This window comes from Epinephelus moara, chromosome 10 (assembly GCF_006386435.1).
Source record: "Epinephelus moara isolate mb chromosome 10, YSFRI_EMoa_1.0, whole genome shotgun sequence".
In the NCBI taxonomy this organism is placed as follows: Eukaryota; Metazoa; Chordata; class Actinopteri; order Perciformes; family Serranidae; genus Epinephelus; species Epinephelus moara.
The window spans coordinates 18,278,729-18,302,562 of NC_065515.1; the positions used below are offsets into that span (position 1 = coordinate 18,278,729).

The 23,834-nt window shown below is 40.2% G+C and overlaps 2 protein-coding genes across 2 annotated transcripts in view; one reads left to right on the forward strand and one right to left on the reverse strand.

Annotated features, from left to right (window-relative positions):
- The window catches only part of psmd1 (proteasome 26S subunit, non-ATPase 1), a 45,540-nt gene that overhangs the window by 13,212 nt on the left and 8,494 nt on the right, over nt 1-23,834 (reverse strand). Inside the window, exons 17-19 of the mRNA XM_050054756.1 lie at nt 8,800-8,914; nt 4,017-4,133; nt 2,265-2,367 (exon numbers count right to left, since the gene is read on the reverse strand). Coding sequence (XP_049910713.1) covers nt 2,265-2,367; nt 4,017-4,133; nt 8,800-8,914 — 335 coding nt within the window. The remainder of the gene's footprint in view (nt 1-2,264; nt 2,368-4,016; nt 4,134-8,799; nt 8,915-23,834) is intronic.
- Nucleotides 14,047-22,527, forward strand: htr2b (5-hydroxytryptamine (serotonin) receptor 2B, G protein-coupled). The gene is made up of 4 exons (XM_050054757.1): nt 14,047-14,498; nt 15,051-15,670; nt 19,100-19,300; nt 20,664-22,527. Exons 2-4 carry the CDS (start codon nt 15,409-15,411, stop codon nt 21,620-21,622), a joined length of 1,422 nt encoding a protein of 473 aa, XP_049910714.1. The 5' UTR covers nt 14,047-14,498; nt 15,051-15,408; the 3' UTR covers nt 21,623-22,527.

Genomic DNA, 23,834 nt, shown 5'->3' on the forward strand with positions numbered 1-23,834 from the left:
AATAATTGATTTACATCACAAGAGGTGTGTCAGCTGTCCCAAAAATAACAGATGCCTTTTCCAGCTGTGTTGAAGTAGTTATAGATAACAGAGCTTATTTTCAGGGTTTGCATCACAGGGTTTAAGGTTTTTATCCTCACTGTGGTCACTCATTTGTGAGAGTGTGTGTTCAAACAGATACTTAGGTCAATTTTCTTTTTGTCTGACCAAAAAGACGGTGATGAACAGGGGTCAAGGGTGCCCTTGGAGCAGTACCAAAGAGTAACAGACCTCCCTTGGCCTTTCTGGAACAAACAGTAGGGAGGGACAACAGAAAGGAAGACAGAGGGAGGTGGAGGAAGAGAAGGTAGGAGGCAACCAGGATGAACCTGTCATTTCTATAAGGATGAAAAGAAAAACCTTCCTTTAAAAAGGGTCAGTTACCAGGGAGTAGCCCTTCCAGTAAAGAAGCTGATCTGCCCAGACAATACCAGTCAAATCATCTGCTGTTTTGCTTTGCGCCCACTCTTTTCTGAGTCTACTCAGATGATTTTAAAAAAAACACGGGGCCTTATCTTGACAGTGCTAAAACCATTCCAGTCCCACAGATTGAACGTTAGCCAAAAATGAGTCACGAGGTCTGCTCGCTGCACCACAACTTGGTGCTTAAGAGTCTCTTAAAAACTTGAGAAGAGGTTGAGAGCACTTGACTGGCGGGTCCCCCCCCCCACCCCACCCGCTGTTTTTGCCAACTCTTAGTTTGGTGGGCCAATTTTCATTCCAGGGAGTTGGTGAGGGAGGTACAGGGATAGAAGTGATTCCTCAAAGGTGTTATGTGACAATATCAACAATAAACCTGCTTTCTGTGTCACTTTGAAAAGATGAAACGATTTAATGGACTGTATCAATTAGAGAGGGAAAGTCTATAAATGGGTGCTGAGTATGCAGTGGTAGGAGTGTGAGAGAGCAAGCAAAAAAGACCAACATCTCTTGGGTAATGAGCACCAGTGATCATGAAACCGAGCTCTAATCGCTTCCGCCAGTCAAATTAAATACAATTACCCGTGCACCTCCAAAATACCTACCCCCCTAGAGGAACCAGAATACTAGAACATTCACACTGCATGAGCTTGAGCATGTCTGACATTCAAACAGGAGCGGTGTGTTTAAACTGTGTGCTACACACTGAACTGTACTGAAAACATGGGTTAAGCACTGAGAGCTGGTGTTTGGCGTGAAGAGCAGGAGAGAGAGCGGGGAGAGTGTCTGCTGGATGAAAAATGAAATCGGTGGTCAGGGTTTTGTCTGGATGGTCTCACGCAGGGTCATCTCAGCATGTTAGCTGAGTTTATTACGGTTAATGTGCCTGATTTGATTGAGGTCCTGACTGTCATCAAGATGGCTAATCTGCTCAAAACAAAAATAATTGTGCTGCAGGAGGGGCGGAGTTAATCAAGAGGCAATTTCATGACTGATGAAAATGTCACAACATCTCAAAAACACATACACTGCACTTATCCTTTCAAGAAATGGTGCAAATACTTGAGATAGGCTTGACTTTGTGTAAGTTGCAACACCTGATAGTGTATTTAGACAGCGGTGTGTAAACAGAGCTGGTTTCTTTCTGGCTTTGCACACAGGGTTTTATGTTAGTGCTAGAAAATGGATTTCTGCTCCTGCCTGCATCGAGGGTTTGTGTATACATGTGAATATGGGTGTGTTCTGAGTGTGTTACTCTCCATGTGATGATGTGCAGCTCTCTAGGACCTCACACACACAAACACATGCTGCATGCTTGTGTCCACAAACACCGGCACAGACACACAAACACAGAGACCATCAGACAATCAGTAATCACCAGCGGGAGACCAACAGGCCATGTGGCTGAGAGCAGAGCGGCGTTAATGCACCTTAGCATGATCTGTTCCAGAGACACAGTGCACGGGTGGTCAACCGAAGAGGGTTACTTTGTTTGCTCGAGCGTAAAAAGAACTCAAATTACATCACACACAGTCAAAACCACAAACCCACATTACAGTTAGAGCAGCTCACTTGTTTTACAGTGTGATTAAGAATGTGGGTCGTTTCCCCCTGAGGGGTTGAAGGCAGAGAGGCAGGTGGGACCACATACTGGTTTGATTTCTTGCTCAGTGACAGACATGGATAAACCAATTGCCTACTGACTAGATCAAGCTGGTGTCTTTCCATTTACCAGACTACATTTCCAACTACAAGCCTGCAGAAACAGGTTAACTTGTTCTGTGCACATCTGTTAGGGGACTAACCTGCATCGAGGATTCCCTGGGCAAGGATGGCTCCGAATTTAGCCATGACATCATCATGCTTGTCGTTGATCACCTTTGCATAAAGCTGCCTGAACTGGTTCACCTAAAATAAGGAGGGGAGGAAAATATGTTAATGTACACCACATTATTAATTGCATGACACCAATGGCCAACCAAAAATTTAATTTGTATTGTGAAACTTTGGATCAACAACAGATACCATTCTTTAAGGGTAAACTATGCAGGATTGTTGCTGTTTGTTCCAGTCCCCAGCAAAAGTGCAAGTAAAATCCAATCCCTGATTCACTATCATTTGGCGTATCACCCCCTTGTATTAGCATTGCTTTTTTTTCTAGTGCTGTGCTTCTTGGTTGGCTGCTGCACCTGGTCACAACCTTCTTATAAAGCCTTTACATCACCTGAGCTCTGTGGGGGTACATCGCCATAAACATCCCAAACACAGAAAACAACAAGAAAAATAAGACAATACAGGCAGATGGCATCTTCTCTGCAAGATAAATAAACTGCACACACTTCTAATAGGTCATTAGTGATGATTAAGATGGATTACTTTTGTATAAGTCTTAATTTTTTGGGGAAAATTCTGCATAGTATATCTTTAAATTTGATAATTATTGTAAATTATACATGACTGGTATTATTTTTCTTGACAATATGTGAAATAATATGTGAAATAAAATTGTCTCAATTTTAAACCAAATCTGGAGTCAAGTCCTTGTTAAGGAAAGCACGTTATGGAGAAATACATAAAAATGGCCGCGAATAAGTAACATTTAAATCTTACCCAAAGTGGAGGTTAAATCTTGATCGTTTATATTAACAGTGCACAAACAAATTGTACAAATACAGCTATACTATAACTTTACACTTTAATGCAATAAATGAGCCTTATGCTTTCTAATACTGCAAAGAGGGTGTATGGTACTTTTTTTTGTTTTTTTTGCTAAGTTTGTGACTCCTTGTTAGAGGCTCTCCAAATTAAGGGGAAGGTATACATTCAAAAACTGTATTACAGCCTTTAACTACCACATTCAAACTGTCAACACAATATTCTTAACAAAGCCACATCAGCATTGCCACGCCCACGATGAGTTCTGGCACTACCACAGTGAAACTTTAGGTAAATACTTTCCTGGGCAATTAGCAGCCAATTTGAACCAGTTTACCACCCTCAAACTAGAGGCCTACAACTTGGCTGTCTATACCTGTGAAGTTGAGCGGGAAATTAAAAAGAGTGGGATTGTTTGAAACAAACAGTCATGGACTTAATACCTCCTGACATTCCACTGTTTGAAAAAACGGCGTCTTGCACAATCCTGCATACCGCCTTGAGCTTTAAGGACCGTTGCTGTGCAGATGAGGAGTCTTTGAAAATGTGTCTGGTAAATCTTAACTGTCTATGACAAAGTATGAGGTGCTCCAAGGGTGAGTACGTGCAGTTATGCCTGGACTAGTCACTCTGCAGTCTTCCACGACACAGATTTCTTTGTCTTAACGGTTCTGATGCTTTCTACTTTTAGTCAAGTCTTTGCCTTTTCTCTGTCCTCACCGTGGTCTGGAAAATGCCTTTGCTATTTTAAAGTCTGCTAGACCTATGGAAGAAGTCTCGCGGCCAAACTGTGATCCAGGTTGTTATGACTGCTGGCTATAAATCCATTTCATTAATGATTATTGAGAAGCGTTCAAACAAGTCATGACAAAATAAACAAATCGCAAACATGTGGATCTTACCTTGGGACAGGTGACTTCAGTCTGCTGGATCATGATGAGGGCAGAGGCAATGAGGGCACCCTGTCTCACATAATTTACTGGGTCATTGGTCATGGGCTCAAGCAGATTGATGGCCTCCTGTGGGTATAAAAGCATGAAAGAAAAGTTGGTAATGTTGCCTAAAATTAAGTGAAACTCCAGTCAACTGTTATTACAAGCTGAACAAGCCTTAAGGGGCTTGTAAATAATCATCTCCTACCATATTACTGCCAAACTGGGTAGCAGTGAATAGCTGATCATATCAAAATTATTTGGAGAGGAAAAAGTTGCTCTGTGATATATATAAAAAAAGAGAACAATTTAATCAAATTATTCTCCCATGTATGCATCTATGAGAAGATATGGACCAGTAGCCTGGGAACCAGACGAATCTGTGAGCTCATGTTTTTTTTTGCGTTGGCATTTGTTAATTGGTCTGGCAATGCCGAGCTCAAGGACCAGCTCCTTGGAGGTCAAGTGGATAAAGAAATTGATCTTTCGGGACTGCTCCCTCTCCCATCTTTGATGAAAATTAGGAACAAAAACATGGTTCAAGATGCTGCAATAGAAACCATGCTGTCTAAAAATAAAATAAAAAAGACTTAAGGGCAAACAGACACAGACTAGCCAAATATAAAACATAAGCATGTTTCATCTGGGGGACATCAGTTGGGAAAAATGTTTGTAAAAGAATTGAGAGAAAAATGATCCTCTTCTGACTACTGAATAAGACAGTGTAGGAAGTGCCACCTATAGCTGTCTTCTCTAGTTAATTCACAGAACTTCTGGTGGTGCTTCTCAGCTGGTGATCTAGGCTCTAGCGCTGCTGCTGCACTTTGTGTCACAGGTTATGTATTATGGTTTTATAGTTTTCATGATTCCCTTTAATTTCTACAATGCCTAGATATTATGTCTGTGGTGTACCACTGTGTTGTCATGTTGCCTATGTATTGTCTTAAGTTGATTGCAGCTAGGTGTGGCAGTACTGCTTGGGCAAAATTTCTCTTCAGGAACAATAAAGTGTACCGTATCTGTCTTAGTCTGTAGCCTAGAGTCTCTGAGGGCCTCCACAGCCAAACAGTATGCCAGGCTGAAAACTATCATTTGGTCGCTTAAGTTGGCAGAATGGTTACAAAAATTTGAAATAACGATCATTAGATGTCTTTTGTGGTCTCCATTTTCCAAAAGTGGAAAAGTGATTTCAGGAATATTTGTTTACACCTCTCAGAGACACATAAGGGAGGACGTACGGACTTTGCTATGAAGCCAGCAGCTACGCTAAGAATGTTAAAAAAGTAACAATGACAGACTGACTTACACAATTTTTTGCATGTATATGAGAAGTTACTTGCTTAGTATAACTTTACAAAATTTGGAATAATGACCTCTTTAAATTCTGCTGAAGTGGATATGAAACTGACCCTTGGTTTTTTTCACTCCAAACACATTTTATATTTTGCTGCTCCCAACAAAACAAATCAGTGCAACAGGGACACTTTGGTTGATAACAGGAAAAGGTATTATCAACAGAGGCAACCAGACCACACACATTAATGAGATTAGTGTCATCCATATCTGGATTCCCAGGAAAGCCGAGTTACAGTTATGACAGGCCCCGCCTTCTTCAGATTTCTCCCATGATCACTGTAATTGTAAAAAATTAAGAAAGGACCACCTCTTTTCTCTTTTTATTTCTGCACGCTCCTCTGTTCTCAGCTGAGCAGTAATGGCTGTAACCCACACCACCAGACTCAGAGGGAGGCGTCAGCTCCGCCGAGGAAAGAGAAACAAACTAGGATGATGACAGTGGAGGTAAAATAAACCATGTTTCATCAGTGCTCTCGGCTCAGCTGGCCGAGACAGCCGTGTACCGGGATGATAAGTCAGAGTGTAAAGCCAACACCAGTCGACCACATCCTGTTCCTGATAGGTTGTCGAGGGGTTTAATTGAGGGTATTTACTGTCAGGCCCAATCAGTGGAGCAGGACGACACATAATGTGGTTGCTCCTCTTAATCCGTGTACAGTGGTGGACTGTTTTCTTCAGGCTTGTGCCTCAGCGTGAGTTGAACATTAAATAAGATTCAATTCAGTGCAGCTTAAAACTGGCTAGAAGCTTGTGTAAATAAATGGAACAGTAGAGAACATAATTTCCATTTTCATACATATTTATAAAAGTGTATCATATGACAGTACTCTGAAACACTGAAATGGTTCTTGGGGAACAATGCTTCCATCCAATTCACTAAATAAGCTGAACAGTATTTAAGATTTTCATTATGGCACAAAATCAGTATAAACAAACTGAAAAAGGTCAAAACAGCTTTCCTGTGCAGTTTTTTCTTTTATGTAAAAAGTACAAATATCCAAAGCCCAAGGTGTATAAAAGATGGTAAGAATGTGTGTCCTCTAAATAGGTGACCCACTTCTCTTGCCACAACATCATTACTCTCACTAAGGACCTAATGTGCTCGAGGTCTTACTCAGGAAAAAACCAAGCAGTGGAGCTTTGGAGCTGATCAGCTCTGTAACAGGCCTCGTCCTGATTTGGTCCAAAACATTCACTTTGGTGCTTCAAGGCTCAGGATGCAATGAGCCATAACTCTGCCTCGGCCCTGCCACCTGAGACTGATCAGCCCACATACTAAGACAACTCAGGAACTGGCAGCACCCCCGACTTCTGTCTTCTTCACTCTGCTTTCCGGACTTCAATGAACCCAAACGCGATGACAGGGTACAGCCTGGTGACTGTGAGCCAATTTGGACCACTTTATCAGAAAATCTACCAAGAACTTTCCACTATTTCTGAGCTCCCCGGTGCTGACCCTCCATTAAAATTAAAGCAAATGTCAAAAGATAAGATGTGAAACAGCTGCTTACTTTATATTTTAATGGCTCATACAGTAATTAGGATAATAGTTGAAGCACTGAGAGGCCTTTGATCAAACTTTATAAAACTGTTTTGAAGCAGGTGAGATTTAAAAAAAGATGACAGTCCTTTTTAAATTATCTTAGACTAATAAGAGCTTGTAGGGATGTCCCAGTCCTACATCAAAGATTGGTTTCGTGGCTGATCAAGGCAATTTTTACTGATTGGGATGGCTATATTGAGCTTTATAGAGTCCAATCTGATCCTTTGTTTACATCAGCTGTCATACAGGTACTCGCAAAGCTTTCATGCGAAGCAAAGCAGAGATCAACTGTCGTCAACTCTCCAACTCTCAGCTGTCTTTACTCCGTGTGTGTAAGAGCAGGGGCTGAGCCCCGCCTGCAGTGTAACACCACACACCAAAAAGACAGCATTATGGGACTGTTTATGTTATTTACCTAACATAAGAGCATTTGTTAATTTCAGCTCAGTGTGAGAGTCTCTTGTGTATTGCTGTCATCTACGGTGATGGTGTTCCACCACTCTGCTTGGAGGAGAGAAAGTTGGGTCTAAAGCAGACAATAACCACACACTGCACGGCACTGTGCAACTAAAGCGCCACATCCAAAAAGCCTTTAAGAGCAATTTATAAATGTAATCCGAGCAAAAAATGTACAGACAACAACATTAAACACTCAGCCGAATACAGTTCATTCAGGTAACTGAGGCAAGGCTGCAAGGATGCAGGGATTTTTTTCCTCAATGCATTGCAGTGAATTTCACTTGTCAAGCATATACATTGGATTGATTTTAATAACGTTTATGTACTTGAAGTGTGCACTGTGCAGCTGTATTATCTAAGAAAATAGAAGTAATGGATCGGGACTAGGTATTGGCAGATACTAAATATTAAAGACTCCAGTTAGGGGCAGGAACACTTGATCTGCACACACCTAACAGCATATATTTTGAGCAACAGCATTATATTCGTTACAATTCATTTTAGAAAACGCAACATTTGTTCTGGTGGCATCATTACATCTGACAAGAGAAAAGTGACCTTTTCTCAGCAACTTCTGCAGTGGCTACAGAAAATGAGTCTGCACTTGCTCATCTAGATAAGCCTCACAAAGGAGCCATCAATTGGCAGCTTTAAGGAGCACCCTTTGTGCAGCATAGATGGTCTTTACATTAGTGACGCACATATTACGCCAAGGCACAAAGAAAGCACATAGGATAAATGAGGACAGCAGGGGCAATGCTGCCTCTGTGGTGGAAAGAAAAATGCTGTCTAAGCTTTTCGTGTACGCAGCCTTACAAGGAATATTAATTCCAGTTATAAGAACTGATTCAAACATAGCATAACCTGTGCTCTTTTGCAGAAATCTCATTAAATAGGGAGTCATTATTTACATCATGGTTCTGGAATGACTAGCAAAAAATGGTCTAAGCCTATTAATGTGGTGATTTGATTTAAAGGATAACTACCCTAATTTTCCACCTAGATTTGTCAAAGAGACTGATGTGAACAACAATTTTTTAAATTGGTCCAGAATGTAATGAGGGGGCTGTTGGCAGCATATGGGGAAAGTGAAGACCGTCACTGTATCTCTATTAAAAATGGTTATTTTTGACACAGACAGACTCAGATTGTATCTCTTTACCTTTCACTTGATCCAGTCTGTTTATTATTGTCTCCTTAAGCTGAAGTTTGGTTCTGATATCTCACAAGATGTCACTTGTCAGTGCTATGTCAAACATCTTTGCATGTTTCACATAAAAAGCACACAGTCAGTTCATGCTACCCAGTAGCATGGGCTGAAGCACTGTGTCCACTTCCAATAACAGCAGCCCAACACCATGGGAGGAAAAGAAAAATAAGGGGGGAAGCACTCACCTTGTTGCCTGTCCCAGCACAACAGATGCCCAGGGCCATGGCAGCCCCACAACGCACATGAGGGTTGTAGCTCTCTGACAAGAGAGACACCACACTGGGACACTGCTCAGGGGTCCTGAGGAGAGACAGAGAGAGCGATTAAGAGTGACTCAAAAAGACGCACTTGATGTTAACTATTAAAACGACACAGAGTTTGGGACAAGAGCACAAAAGTGTGCCACTGTGATCATCATACAGAGTGTGCAGGAGGCTTTATACACACTATGTTCATTGTGCCCACAAGAATATCAAGGATATACGCTACACTTAAGTGATGGATGAAGTGATTTTTTCCATATCATTTGAAGTGGTTTGAGGTCTTGAGCAAGAGAGCCACATGAACCACAACCATTGTAGTTATCTTGAGATGACTATGATAGGGGATGCTTTTGGGGCATCTTTCAAAAGGCTGCTGTATTTGCATCAATATAATGCCATTTGTACAACATGGTACAAAGGGCAAAGGACTAAATAACTGATAAGGCATTTATTTTGATACCATAGGTGCTTTCATCTTAGGATATACACACTCACTATTATTAGACAAAGTGTAGAGAAGAGAGAGAAAAAGAAAAGTGAAAGAGCATGGGCACTAATGTGGGGGTTTGATTTATGTCCCCCAAAACTTCCTATGGATTTTCTCCCAATGGCTCTGTTAAGAAATAGGGAGAATAGAAACCCATATTTACTAAAGGTATAATTGAAAATGCTGTAGCGCTACATAATTTCTTTCCATCTCTTGTGCTGTATAAAGGATTTCTTTGTTGAATTAAGTGAACATCAAAGGACGCTAGTTAAAATGTGCAAAAAAAGGTAGGAAAAAAGCACTAAAACATCATACAGATATGAATGATATAACATGATTTAACTTGATGGGGTCTTAATGAGAGGCCTTAAGTAGGAGGAAAACACTACTTCACATTTAAATTGTGCAGTTCTTTGCTCCCAAGTCACCACGAGATACTCTTTATTAATCAGTATATGCCACATATGGGCACACTAATGCAGAGCCTTGTCACATTAGATTTAGGTCACCAGGTGAAAGTACCAAGCATTACCATGTGGTGGTATCCAGGTTTGTTTGATTTATTAAGTCAAGTTTGGTCTTAATTTGGTTAGGACAGAGGAGAAACGGGAGAAAAAAACATGCACAAGGACGAAGTAAATGGTTTCATAACCATAAATGTTAACTGACAATTTGCTGGTGAACAGCGGTGTTGATAACACCAGCGCTGCATGGGTCTGACAGATGGACTGGTTGAGATTACTCAGCACCTTTGAATTTCACAGAAAGGTTTGGTCCGTCTCAAACAGCCACTGGGAGGGAATCAGTCAGGTTGTAATTTCAAGCCATTGAAAAATTAAAAAGATAAGAACAAAGAGTCCTGTAGGTCCCGTCAAGAAGCCACCGTCATAATCATTAGCGCAAATCTCTGTGGTTTGACTTTTCTCAACCTCACTAAAATGTCACATTGTACCAACTGTCCCAACAACGCTCTGCCGAAGTTTCTTCTACAGAGCTTAAGGTCATTGATTCAATGAAATAAAAATAAAAAGATGGTAAATAACCTGGCAATACTTGGCCCTCAGATTATAAAACAACTGGTTTTAGTTGATGTATTTACCCAATGATTCATTAAAACAGAAAAAAAACCCAAAATGAATACTTTAAAAAAAAAAAAAAAAAAAATACTAAAAATAAATGATGATGTTAAAAGGTGCACTATGCAGGAATTGTTGGCTACTGTTTGAAAACGGTATTGCCAGCGAGATTGAAAGCCATCTGCTTGGTGTTTCGTCTTGCTATATTTGTGTGGGGTTTTTTTTGCTTGTGCCATAGCCTTTTGTAGCTTCCTATTGGATGCCTTTTGCTTATGGTTTGGCATCTGGTCGCTACCTTTTTGTAAAGTCCCAACCTCACCTGCACTCTGTGCCCAGGAACATCCTGAACACAGCCAAATAAGAAGTCAATAAAAACAGACAGAAACAGATAAAAATGCCAGCACACACTACTAGTGGGTCTTAAGTGATAATTGAGAGGGATAACGTTATAAGTGTTTACATTGTTTTTTAGGAAAATCCTGCATTGACTACCTTCAATACAATTGTTAGTTTATAAGCAAAAGACTTTTAGTGTGACAGCTCTAGCAAAGGAAACTGATTTCACTGGCCCCCATTTTATTGGACTGTACCAAATAAAAGCTCAAACACGGCAAGGTAGGACACAGTAAAAACAAAATGCATCATTGTACATTTTATTGAGCCCTCAATAGTGCATGAAAGTATAGAAGGTGGCCAAGATGAATGAGTCCCTCTGTCTCCATTCAACACACCATTAATAGTGCTGTCTAACTGTACATAATGTACAATAAAAGAGGGAGTACAGGTGTCTCTGGGTTTATGTTCAGTCCTTGACATCAGTACACTGTTGTGGCATGTTCTTAAAGTATCATCTACCCTTCGTCTGTTTGATATTAGAAGCACAGCTCAAACACTACACTAGGATTATTGGATATCTAGATCACCTTTCAATTTCACCTATAGCGATAGAGTTTATTCTTTTTGGTAGTCTGACAGTGCCCTTTAATCAGTATTTGGGTGCAGAGCAGAATGTAAAGCCTTCAGAGGCAAATTTATGATTTTAGGCATTGAAAGTATGACCCAGGCCATAAAAAGTTCAAGGTTCTTTTTCTTATTGCTAGACACAGAGACCTAATTTATGATACGTTTTAAAATCAATAAGGGACTACAGCAGCTTAAGGGCACAATTTGAGAAAACTCTGCTGTGGCTTTTGAAATAGTTTCATCTAAAGCCTTTCCAACCTTTTCAAAGTAAAAGATTAGCAAATTACCTTGCAAAATGGAAGAACTCAGATGGAGAGAAGAAATCAATATCCAGCATTTGTTTCGTCTGAAAAGGCAGTGATGCAATGATGTCTGTATTTTCAAGACTTACTTAAATATCATCATAATGTGTGATGGACTTAAAAACCTCAGAATGAACTGAAAGATGAGGGGAGAAAAGATAAGAGAAGCAGATTACATGTAACACTTGTGAACGCTTGCAAACGCATCCAGCCTGCTGTGGACGATTGAACCTAACACATTCCATTCTTTATTCTTTGGAGAAGAATAACCATATCATTCACCATGACCTGGAGAAAATGAACCCCTCCAGCAGTGCACAGTGTTGCTCCTGTGTTCACACCTTTGTACAAAATATAGGCTTTAAGACTTTACTGGTCATACGAGCCAAATTAAAAATATTTACTTAAAGGTTATAAAAATGCACAGGCCTTTTTAGCTGACTGGTTAATGGACTGTGTGATGTGCATGCCTAACATTTATTACGGTGAGTGACAGCGGCTGATACAGCTGCAACTTAATAATTCCCTCTGTCTACAGGTCCCAGGCGATGCCCAGCTGAGCTAAACACATTACAGATTGATTTTGCCACATGAAATGTGATTGTGGCAGTTACTAATGCACTGAGATTGTAAGAGAACAGATCTTATTAGCTTGCTTCCTGTCTGTTACAACCAGTCACCAAAATACATCATGAAAGTACCTGGACAATGTTGCACTGAACAAGCCAAGAGGCTGCATTGCTTTCTTAGTAGACACTTAAACTCAATTAGAAATCAACCAATGTCTGGCGAAGGGCAGACAAGCGAGTGCGTCATTAGCTTAAATTTACGTATGACTGAAATATATTGGCTACTTAGCTGAACTGCCCCTAGCCATGCTACAACAGCTGCTAATTTCGCAGCTACAGGTAAGCGCAAACAAAAGAAACCCCGAAAGAAGAATTATGTGCAATGCAACTCAATTTTATATGATATATAAAGTAGGGGGGTCCCTGCTCCATCTCTTCTTGAGCTAAGGCTTCCTTCACCTAAAAAACATCAGTAAATACCTCCCTTGTAAATTTTTAAGCTTTTAGATGTCTTAAAAAAGATAAGCAGCAAAATGAGACTACAGAACGTCATCATGCCGAGCTTTGTGGTTGTCATAAAAAATGCAAGTTTTATCTGAGCAGGTTTTAGTCTCTACCTTGTGTGTTTGATGATTGAATTCCCCTGTTTGCTATGTTTTATTTCTGTTTAAACTGTAACTGGTGTGCTGTCTTGGCCAGGTCCCAGAGACCTCCCTGGTTAAATAAAAGACATTTTAAAAAAATTCAGAAAGTGTCCAACAAAAACAAACTTCTATTAGCAAGAGCATGCATTTCGTTTCAATGAATTCAACACAGTCCTCCTACTGTTAACCAGTTGTATGAAAAAATCTTAAAAGTTTTGCCGATGTAGCACTTAAGCTCAGTCTTGAAGGAGAATGAGAGGGTTTTTGATATGCTGTGGGCGCCATTTTTAAGCTACCTCCCAAACTGTACAGCAGACCTAGTACGCAGGGTGCATTGTTCCAGTTCACATGTAAAGGTTTAATGCTCTCTCCTGTGTATTTCAATGCTTTCCATTAGTTGTGAACTCCCTGATACATGTAATCTATCCAAGCTCTGAGATCTTATTGGAGTATTGGCATCATGAGCAAATTAGGAAACATGTTTCAGCTGAAACAGTTGGTCTACTTACTGCTCTTTAGCAGGAAACATAAGGATACATGCATCCAAGTGGGGGGTTACTGGCTGTAATTCACACATTTTCTTGTGAAGAATCATCATCTGGTTACTGTAAACTCCGGGGATATTTTTATTTTTTGCATCTTTTAATGTTTTGCATCTGCTTTTAAAAGCAATGAATGCACACTGAGAGAAAACACATTTCAACCTGTTAAGGCAGAAAGATCAAAGCAGAAAAACAAATATGGTCTAAATTTCAAAAGTAATCATCCAGAAGAAATGAGGATAGGTATTTAAATGACTCCTCCAGCCTTAAAATGTGAGCTCACAGAGGTCGAAATAAAAAAGCTATGGGGGTACAAGTACAATTTTCAAGCACCTTACCACACAGAAGGCTTCTACTACTACATACCCCACCACTGCTTGACTTCGAATGGGGGAGAGAACAGAAAGTGACAAATATAAACAGTGGGACGGCTGTGTTGAGGGAAATTACCTCCCAGAACCACTGGCGTACTGCCAGCATGAAGACATTCATCTGTTTTGCACAGCGTCTGACTCACGGGCAAGACGGAGGGGAGGGAGGGGAACAGTGAGAGAGCGAACAAGACGGGAGAGAGTGCAGGCTGATCACAGGCTGTGAACGAGAGGCAGTGAGTGGGAATGGGAGAGAGGCAGAGGAGCCACAACATCTGAAAGTTTTAAACCTGTGATCGCGGTAGGTGATGCGAAACAAGACTGGGGGTTCCTCCAACATGTGGAAGCAAAACAAGTTCCACATCATGGGCTGCTTCAGACAGAGACAGATTTAAGTTTTACTGCTGAGGGAGGGCATTCTCTGTCACGTTTTTATTCGGGGAGGGTGGAAATATAAAGATGAGATTGTTAAATATATTTCTTAAACTCCCCTAAGAGGTGTGCAGAGACTGAAATGCATTGGGCGTTAAGATGCACTGCTCTCCCAGCACAAAATATTACTTTAATGTTCCTGAAAGTTAAGACGCAGCAGCTTGGAAAAATACTGAAGGAGTTGAAGCGTCAACGAGGAACTTAAATGTACAACAGATGTTACCTTCAGGAGCAGGTAAGAATAAGTTTCTTAGCAAAATTATGACAATGCTTTTTGACAGTGTTTTTTTTTGTTTTGTGTTTTAAATCAAGTTTGATTTTGTGTAATCCATTCCATGTCCACTCATGTGTACATCTTTGCAGACTTAAGTACAGAGTGGGACAAGCCATATATCTTTCATCTAAAGCCTCATGGAGAAGTTTTTTAAATAGTTTTAATAGATGGAAAAAACGTCTCAATGTAAAATTCAAAGTGACTGAGTGTGCAACGAAATGTTATACAAGACAATTTAAACCTTCTATTAATTACTTTTATGGGTAAAATAAAACTACAGAATAATGCAACAAAATTGAAAACGCATACAAGGAATTTTCCTAATATTTTCCACCTTGTTTCCACATTATGGAAAAGAAATTTCCAGTGTGGTGACCATTACTGTTTCCACATTATGGCAAAGACGTTCCTCATTTGTTACGATAAACGTCGCATGCGACCATTTAGACAAATTAAAGCGAATGGGTAATACGGTTTTGCTGTTTCTTTAACAGACCTTTTTGTTCTTTTAAGTGGAAGACCTGGACAAGAGCATCAGCTGCCTGGGAAAGTGAGGACCCCTGATAACATCTCACTGTGGAAGTACTTATCGTGTTGGGATTATTGCCAGCATTGGAGTTCCTGGTGTCAGACCTGTTTACCTTGTTTTTGTCACCACCGATCAGTGGATCCTCATTTGATTTTGAGCAATTCTTTTTGGCTTGTACAGTGCATACAAGGGATGAAGCATCCTGTGCACTGACCCTAAGCTGTCCCATCCCACCCTGTGTCCTTGCCTGTAGGACGCAGTGACAATGCTGACCGAGTGCCCAGCACCAGAAAGATCAGAGCCACGACCCAAGCTAAGGCCTGCTGTAACCTCTGCAGCACCATGTCTCAGGCAGTCGCGGCTCCACTTGAGGCTAATAGCTCACAGTCAGGAGAAGCGCCCGGGGCTGAGCTGAAATGGGCTGCCCTGCTTATTGTCATGGTCATCATCCCCACGATTGGAGGAAACATTCTGGTTATTCTAGCTGTGTCACTTGAGAGGAAGCTGCAGAACGCCACCAACTACTTTCTGATGTCGCTTGCTGTGGCTGATCTGTTGGTGGGACTCCTAGTGATGCCCATTGCCCTCGTCACTGTTCTCTACAGTAAGTTTGGCATGGAGCCTTGTGTTGGAAATCTGTGTGATACAAAAGCAATAAATACTTGACCCAATTCCTTGACAACATTCATATGAAATGTTAAGTTAAACAAATAAATGCCATTAATCTACAAGTCCCATCAAACAAAGCAAACTATTACTAACAAAAATTAAAAAGACCACTGTTTTAAAGTGAGTGGAGGAGTTTATCAACTGTAATAACTGACCCTCATTTCTCTGGAAAAATACTTGTGGGTAGCGAAGAAGGGTAAAAATAGTTTGTCAGTAACCCTAGATACAATCTTGACGAACAATAATCAAATTATTCTCAATGAAATATCCCAAGAGATAGTGGACAATAAACAGCTACTTCCTCTGGCAGGGCTAAGGTAGCACAGCTTAGACTGATCCACTGGTCTGAGGGATCTTTACCCATAGAAACAAAAACTGGTTTATTTAAGTCCAGTGACAGTGCTGTGTAAATATAGCTGCATATGAAATTACTTAGACTTTGATTCTCCATTTCATAATGCAACTGTGAAATTCGTGACTACGGCCAAGCTGTTATTCCCCATTAATTCAACTATAGGATAATGGGCCAGATCATAATTAGGTCTCATGCATATAATAGTGGAGTTTAGTGTGATGTTTTTGCCTGTCTAAATTATCATATTTTGCATGAGAACTGGATGTGTTGCAAATCAAACTGGTCACAGGTGCTGCTTTCATCTTATTATAATGAAGAGGCTACATAAACACGAAGGACCATGCAATTAATCTACTACTGCATCTGTATTCGAACTGAATCTGTCTACAGGCTGTACACATTCAGTTCCAAAAGTTTCTCTCATGGCCTGATAAAAAGTCCCAATCCTTAGGTTGAGAACCAATGCAGTTCAGGTGTGAAAGCATTCATGCATGTACCAGTGCATATCTGTGTATGGTAAAAGTAGTCAAAGTCATTTAAAAACACCATGGAAATGGAAATGGAGGGCAGGGTAACACCTCAAGGCATAGGAGTGGGAATTGTGTCTGTTTGCTGCTCTGATGCTGAATATCAATGAAGTCCGCTAAACTACTTTTGGACCAGAATCTGGTACAACGTGTTTCAATGCTGGCCATAGTAACGGACTGTTTGGCACCTGACAGGAGAGATGCACTATGACATGCAAGGATTAGCTAAACAATGTCCAGGACGTACACTTGTACTTTTTCTGCGAGGAAATCTGATGTTTTCACATCACAGATGACGAATTAAAAAGGCATTAAAAAGCGGATCTTACAGGTACAACATGAGACTAATGTGACGGATAAAAGAGTCAGTGTGGAGCAGCTGCCCAGCAGGTGCACTGAAGTGACACTAACTAGGCAGGGAAGTGAATAATATTTCTCATATTTCTAGGTTAAGGTGAATTGAGGAAGTACGACAATATGTTTCTAAATAAAAACAAAATTATTTTCAAACGGGGAAACTCCCAAATGATTTTCTTTTTTATGGAAATAAAGCTTAAAGAACTGAGGTGAGGAGAGAGGGGTCATGGGGACATTAAAATGCACACACAGTATAAAAGGCTGGCTTGAAGCACAGCAGGTCTGTCAACAGTGTGGACCTTCCTTGGCTGGAGGATACAAAAGTTGCACAGTCACACAGTAAAAGACAGGTTATACTGTCAGTACTGTTACCAGCAGAACATGCGCGCTGCAGCAAACACTCCCTAATGACTGACACAAGACAAACTACCACAAGGCTGGTAGACATATGGATTTAGATAAAAAGATCAAGCTAACTGTAAGGCCACATATTCATGAGGGGACATTCAAAGTTCAAGAGGCTTCACCTAAAAAAGCAAGACAAGAATGTGACTGGGTTACTGTTACACTAGTGAGGACTGCCGGTCACTTTCCACATCTGCTGGACAGATGAAGTCAAAGTATACAGGGAACTCCTTGACAAATATATGAGATCTGCTTGTTTGAAATGTGAGCAGTGTCAACAGACACAGTTGTAAACTTAAAATATATTTTTTGAAAGGACAGATGATTTGATGTTGCTTCCTTAAGTATGGTACCTGCAAGGCATCATCTCTCAACACACTGTACTGCCAACTGAGTCAACTTTTTCATCTCTCTCTGCTAGTCACTTTAAATATAAATTTTCTCTGCCTCTCTATTCTCTTCCCTTTTTTCTTGAAAGAGCTGTAGCTGTGCTTATATGGCATTGAGTTTTGTTTGAATAAACGAAAGCCACAAAAAAGAAAATATACACTTCGCTAATACACATAGTATGTTTCTTTGATAATTATCTTCATTGCATTCTTTCAAAAAGCAGAACCATCTAGACATAACAATTTTGACCTGTGACCACATACTCTGAAAGTTTTTAAAGGGTCTGGATGAGTTTTGCAAATAGTAAACAACAACAAATGTCACAAAAACAGAGCAATAAGATGAATTCCTATGTAGGACATTGACGACAGCCTTGTGTAACGAGAAACTGCTGGACATACATTACCATTAGTGAAACAATTTATATAGACTGGTATTTGAACAAGGACATTTTCAAAAGCAAACCACAAAATCAACAAAAACAAAGCTGTATTGCCGTTTTTCATTCCTACAGTATGTTCTCAAATACAGAACAAAAGCACAAAGACCCTGTGCTGGCCAACTACAGACGCCTCACCATAGTTTACTCATTCAAAGTTTCTTAATTCAATTAAACACAATAAAAATATGTTCCCTTGCACAGCTACTTGGATCTTGCAAGCTACAATGTTTATTGAATTTGGCATGGGACTAAACACTTCACAAAACATGTACAAAGGGTCTACTTTGAGAATGCGTAAAGTATTTGTCAATGAATGTGCTTTCCAGATGAAACCTAATCAAAACTATGACTCAAAAGTTCCAAGTGTCACAGGAAAGCAGTACGAGGAAAAGAGTGGGATGGTGGCATTACAAAAGAAAATTATGAAAAGGAATATTTTCAACAACGGTCTTTTGTAATGTTAATGGTTGACAGGACAAAAGCCAGAACAATTACTTGCCAATTTTATGCCTGGAACTGAAAATAAACACTACTGTTGAGCATAGTCTCCAGCACATCTACATAAAGAGCTTTTAGCTCCATAAACAGTCAGTGAACCCTCCTTTTTCCAGTAAAGTCATTCCTCACAGGGATAAACAAACACCAATCTTTTGCATGAGTGCTACTTCTAATCCCTTGCCATTGTGGTCCATCTCCCATAATTGGTGGTGTGTAACACCAAATGCTTTTTGGATTGAAAATTAGGTAAACCACATGAATACATTATGGGAAGTCACTGATCGAAAAGACACTACCACAGATAAGTGACGTACAATTTAAAAAAACGACAACTGCAAGACAACTGTTTATTTTCTTACTGGACTAATTTCCTTCTCATCTTCTCTTCAGACTCTGACTGGCCTCTTCCGGAGCCCCTCTGCCCCATCTGGCTGTTCCTTGATGTGCTGTTTTCTACCGCGTCCATCATGCACCTATGCGCCATTTCACTGGATCGCTACATTGCCATCAAGAAGCCAATTCAACACAGCCAGTACAAATCCAGAGCCAAAGCGATGGTGAAGATTGCACTGGTGTGGCTCATATCCATTGGTAAGCATATCATTTCAGATTTCCTTAACTTAACTCCTTAACTTTTCCAACTCTAGAGTAGTTTTTACAACAGTTTTTAACAATCTTATTTCTTGACATAACATCCAAGTCAGAGCTGGTTTACAGACCCAAGAATGTATGCCGGATGCAATAAAAGCAGATACTGTATAAACAGCAACCTGCCGGCTGCAGTGTATATGGGAAGGAGATGAGGGAGCTGAAGGGCTGGGACAGAAGTATCACTCAGTTTGTCCAAAGGGCAATGTGGCTTGTGCATTTGAAGCAAGCTAATTAAATGAGTTCCTAATGAAGTGAGCTTTACTGTTTTATGAATGTAGGGATGTAGGAACAGAAAGCTTTGGTAGAGAGGTTGGTTAGGCTGCTTGCCAGTCCCTTTGATGGAAGACTGTGTTGTCACTCCTGTTGTTAAAAGTTTTTCTTAGATTCTCATTTTGTTTTTACTTGTGTGATTTTTTTTTAACATATTTAATTAGCATTGTTAGAGGGAGCTTGAGACCCAAGATTTTTATAGCCTCTGTAATTGCTGTGCATTTAATAGTAAATAACTTGAAACTTTAATAATCTTTCTGTACTTGTCCTACAAAAGGTCTTGTATGGGTGTTGAGTCATTGTTCAAGATCTGCTAATAATTTCTGCTCTACAGCAGGAAACTAAAAAGTAGCTTCTGTCCATTAACACTAGGGTGTAAAAATGTGGCTGAATTCACTGAGGCATTACTGCTCAATGCTCAATGCCCAGTACTCAGACCACTAAATGCAGTTGGTTTGGCTGATGGATTTGATTTCATTTGCGCTTCACTTCATGGCCAAAGCCAGACGATGGGATGGAAAGAAGTGAGCAGCACCTAAACCGAGCACCAGTATTCAGTCAGGGTAAAAACTTTTTGGCTGTTAGCAGTGTTTAGAGGGATCATGGTGAGCCATGGCTGATTAGCTTACTTGATTTTAAAAACAAAAAAAGGATATCAATTCAATCAGCATGTGCGTGCTTATTCCTGACACCACTATGCTTTTATCAAGTATGAATGTTTTGTCTGTTTCTACTACTCCTACCATACACATGAAGTGAAAAATTAAACATGGGAATGTCTGTAACTGAGATGAAAAAGAAACACTACTGTTGTTGATAGAGTTGTTCCAATACCGATACCAGGATTGGAAATGCCTCCAATACTGCCTAAAATGCTGGATTGGATATCAGCAAGGATGCGAGCCTATACACATACCGATGCATAATTTATTAATAAAAACATCAAAAGCAAAATAATTCATCAATATTACAAAAACCCTAGATGACTGCCAATGTTTGCCAATTCTAACTGTTTTCTGTTTTCATTTTCCAGGTATCGCAATCCCGATTCCAATAAAGGGGCTTAGGAACAACCACCTTCCCAACAACATCACCTTCAACAGTAACCACACATGCCTGCTGAAAACAGACACCTTCCGGGAGTTTATCATGTTTGGCTCATTGGCGGCATTTTTCATCCCTCTGACCATCATGATGGTCATCTACCTACTCACTGTCCAAGTGTTGCGCAAAAAGGTTTATTTGCTCAGGTCAAAGGTGACTCAGCGCTTTAGCTACCCGACAATCGCCACAGTTTTTCAAAGGGAACACGGTGGGACTCCACCTCAAGCCGAGCAACTGAACATGCTGGATGGAAGACTTCCCAGAATGCAAGAAAAACCACATACAGGCACGACAAACTCTACTACAGGAGATGAAATGTCCTTTCGGAGAATGTCAACAATGGGCAAGAAGTCAATGCAGACTCTGAGCAATGAGCAACGCGCCTCAAAGGTGCTTGGCATCGTCTTCCTCCTGTTTGTTGTTATGTGGTGCCCTTTCTTCATCACTAATATCACCTCGGTGCTATGTACCAGCTGTGATGTTCATATAATCGCCCGCCTCATGGAGATCTTTGTTTGGGTGGGTTATGTGTCATCAGGCATCAACCCGTTGGTCTACACCCTATTTAACAAAACTTTCAGGCAAGCGTTCACGCGTTACATCACCTGTAATTATGAAAGCCCTGCTTGTCATGGGCCAGGACAGAACCCAAGAACATCAAATGCAGATCGGACCTTTACGAGGATTTCCTTTAGATCTTCTATGGCAGAAAACTCTAAACTGTTCATGAAGCAGGGAATGAAGAATGGCATTGGGACAGTTAGCTACCAAAGTCCAATAAGGTGCCGTCAAGCACCTGTTCAAGCATCCAGTGGTGTTGTGTTAGACACAATGCTTCTGACTGATAATGAAGGTAATAAGCAGGAAGAACACGTTAGCTTTGTCTAGAAATACCCGACAAATGAATCTAATTAAAAGGGAGCACTTGTGGATCAAATCTATGGTGCAAACTTTTTTTAAAATCTCTCTAAAGACAAAGGCATACCCCCACAACAAAATGCATGATTTGGAATCTGTTATGTTTTTATTAAAGATAAAATCTAGCCATAATTTAAATCATGATCATTTTGGAAACACATTTTATCCATAAGTCAAACTCCTCTGTGATATATGTGAGTACATAGGGTCGAAATATTTCTCAAGGGGGCCTTTAGGACAGGCTATATTAACAATGTGAATTCTTTAAGACAACAAGACACTTCAAAGCGTATAAGAAGAGAGTTTGAGTTGTCAAACGTTATAAAACCATGAGATGACCTGTAACAGGTTAACTAAAATGAGAAGACAGGAGGATGTCCTCTATGAAAGGTCAAAAGCTGACAAAGTTCAGGCCACCAGACAATTATGTGAGGAATGAAGACATAATCATGACCTGGAAACTCTCTGTGAATGCTATATACAATGTATTTCAATGCCGATCCTTTTACTTGGGCTATGTGAACATGGTGAGGACCATCTCTGACCACATGCTTACATTTTGTTAAGACAAACACAACTCTACCTTTTAAATCTTTTCTACAACAGACACATAAAATGCATTGCACTCTTGAAATGATTATTGTATCTGCCGGACCTTTGAGAAGCACTCTTGTATGTGTACTTCAGCCTGATGTTTTGACATGTTAACAGGTTTCCAAATAGAAGACTGTATATAATAAAGAACAACATCCAGATTAAATGGAAACCTAAATGTGTTAAATAAAGTTTTTTGTGTTGCTGAACTGACAGAAAACTGAACTAACTGTAAGCATCCATTTTCTTTCACTGTTGATGTCTTCACTCTCATGCATCAGCCAGTGAAAATGTCTTTTTCGCGAACCAGCGTTGACTGAAGCACAACCAAAGGACAGGACAACCAAATAAACAGTGTAACTAAGACAGAAAATACTGCGATAGTACAGTACGCTGTGACAGTGTACTCAGCACTATTTTTTGCTGCCCTTTTATACTTAACAATAGCAGTTTGTAGCATCTTACTACAGCCATCAATTTACATAATAGTTTAAACACACTAAATTAAACCTAGTTAACAAAATATAAACAGTGCTTGAGTAATGTGGCAATAAATATGAGATTTGGATAAGGGTCCACATGCTTGGTATGCGAGTTTGGAGTGTGTCGCAGTTTTATTATGGCCTAGACCGACTCTGTCTCACTGTTAATGAACAGAAACTCTGTTGATCTTGTAAGAGTAGCAGAGACTTAAGATATCTGAACTCAAAGCAGCCCTTATTGTGTGCTAGTCTGCATGTTGGGGGAGTGAAGGGAGTTTTCCCGGAGCCATTAGGAAGTCGGAGAAGAGGAGGCCAACTGAATTGTTCTGGTACAGAAGTCTTTCTAAACACAGTGAAGATTTACACAAAGTTTATCTAGCGGCCCATTGATCACACTGAATATCACATAGCCTTTTTTGGGCTTAAAATTTACACCCTGATATTTGTGCACCGGCTAGGCGCTGTGTTTAACACTGCTCTGGTCTCTGATGGGTAAATTCACGTCGTTCTAAGGGTGCGGAATCCCTATAAATAGTCACAAAGGAAAATGTGTGAGTGACAATGACAAGTACGTCCAGCTTCCTTTGACACAGAAATACCTTCCATGAGGACCAGAAAGTAATTTCCAAATCCAGACAATAGAGTATCAAAATCACACCACAGCGAAGGTGTAAACATACAGCTACATCTCATCAGCAGTAGAAAACTACAAAACTAAGACCCGTGGTAACAGAAGAAAGAATAAAGTAAGACAACCAAAACAACAAATGCTGAATTTTTAAAACAAGGGGATTGCAATGGTTCACCCAAAGCAGTGCTATGTCCACACTGTGCATCTGTTATCATCATTTGTTTTAAACATCCAAATGCTTTTACCGATCCTTATCAAATAAGGACAAATTAATTTGTTTAAGAGTTACACTTTGTACGAAAAGCTGAAATATTTCTGTGTCATATTTGTGATAAACTCATTGTTGCACAATATTCAGTGTAACCTCCTTCTTCGTCTGGAGCCTATGTTAGAGGTAAATGTCAAAAACAGTTGGACTGGCTACAGTTCAGAGCTTTTCTATGCTATTGTCAATACAGTTGAGTTTCAGTACTGT

What these genes read in the sequence shown, in the direction of transcription:
- htr2b (XM_050054757.1), top strand. Translation starts at nt 15,409, where the DNA reads ATGTCTCAGGCAGTCGCGGCTCCACTTGAGGCTAATAGCTCACAGTCA. An exon ending in CCTCGTCACTGTTCTCTACA is followed by an intron (nt 15,671 to 19,099) that starts GTAAGTTTGGCA and finishes TCTTCTCTTCAG; the next exon opens with ACTCTGACTGGCCTCTTCCG. An exon ending in GGTGTGGCTCATATCCATTG is followed by an intron (nt 19,301 to 20,663) that starts GTAAGCATATCA and finishes TTCATTTTCCAG; the next exon opens with GTATCGCAATCCCGATTCCA.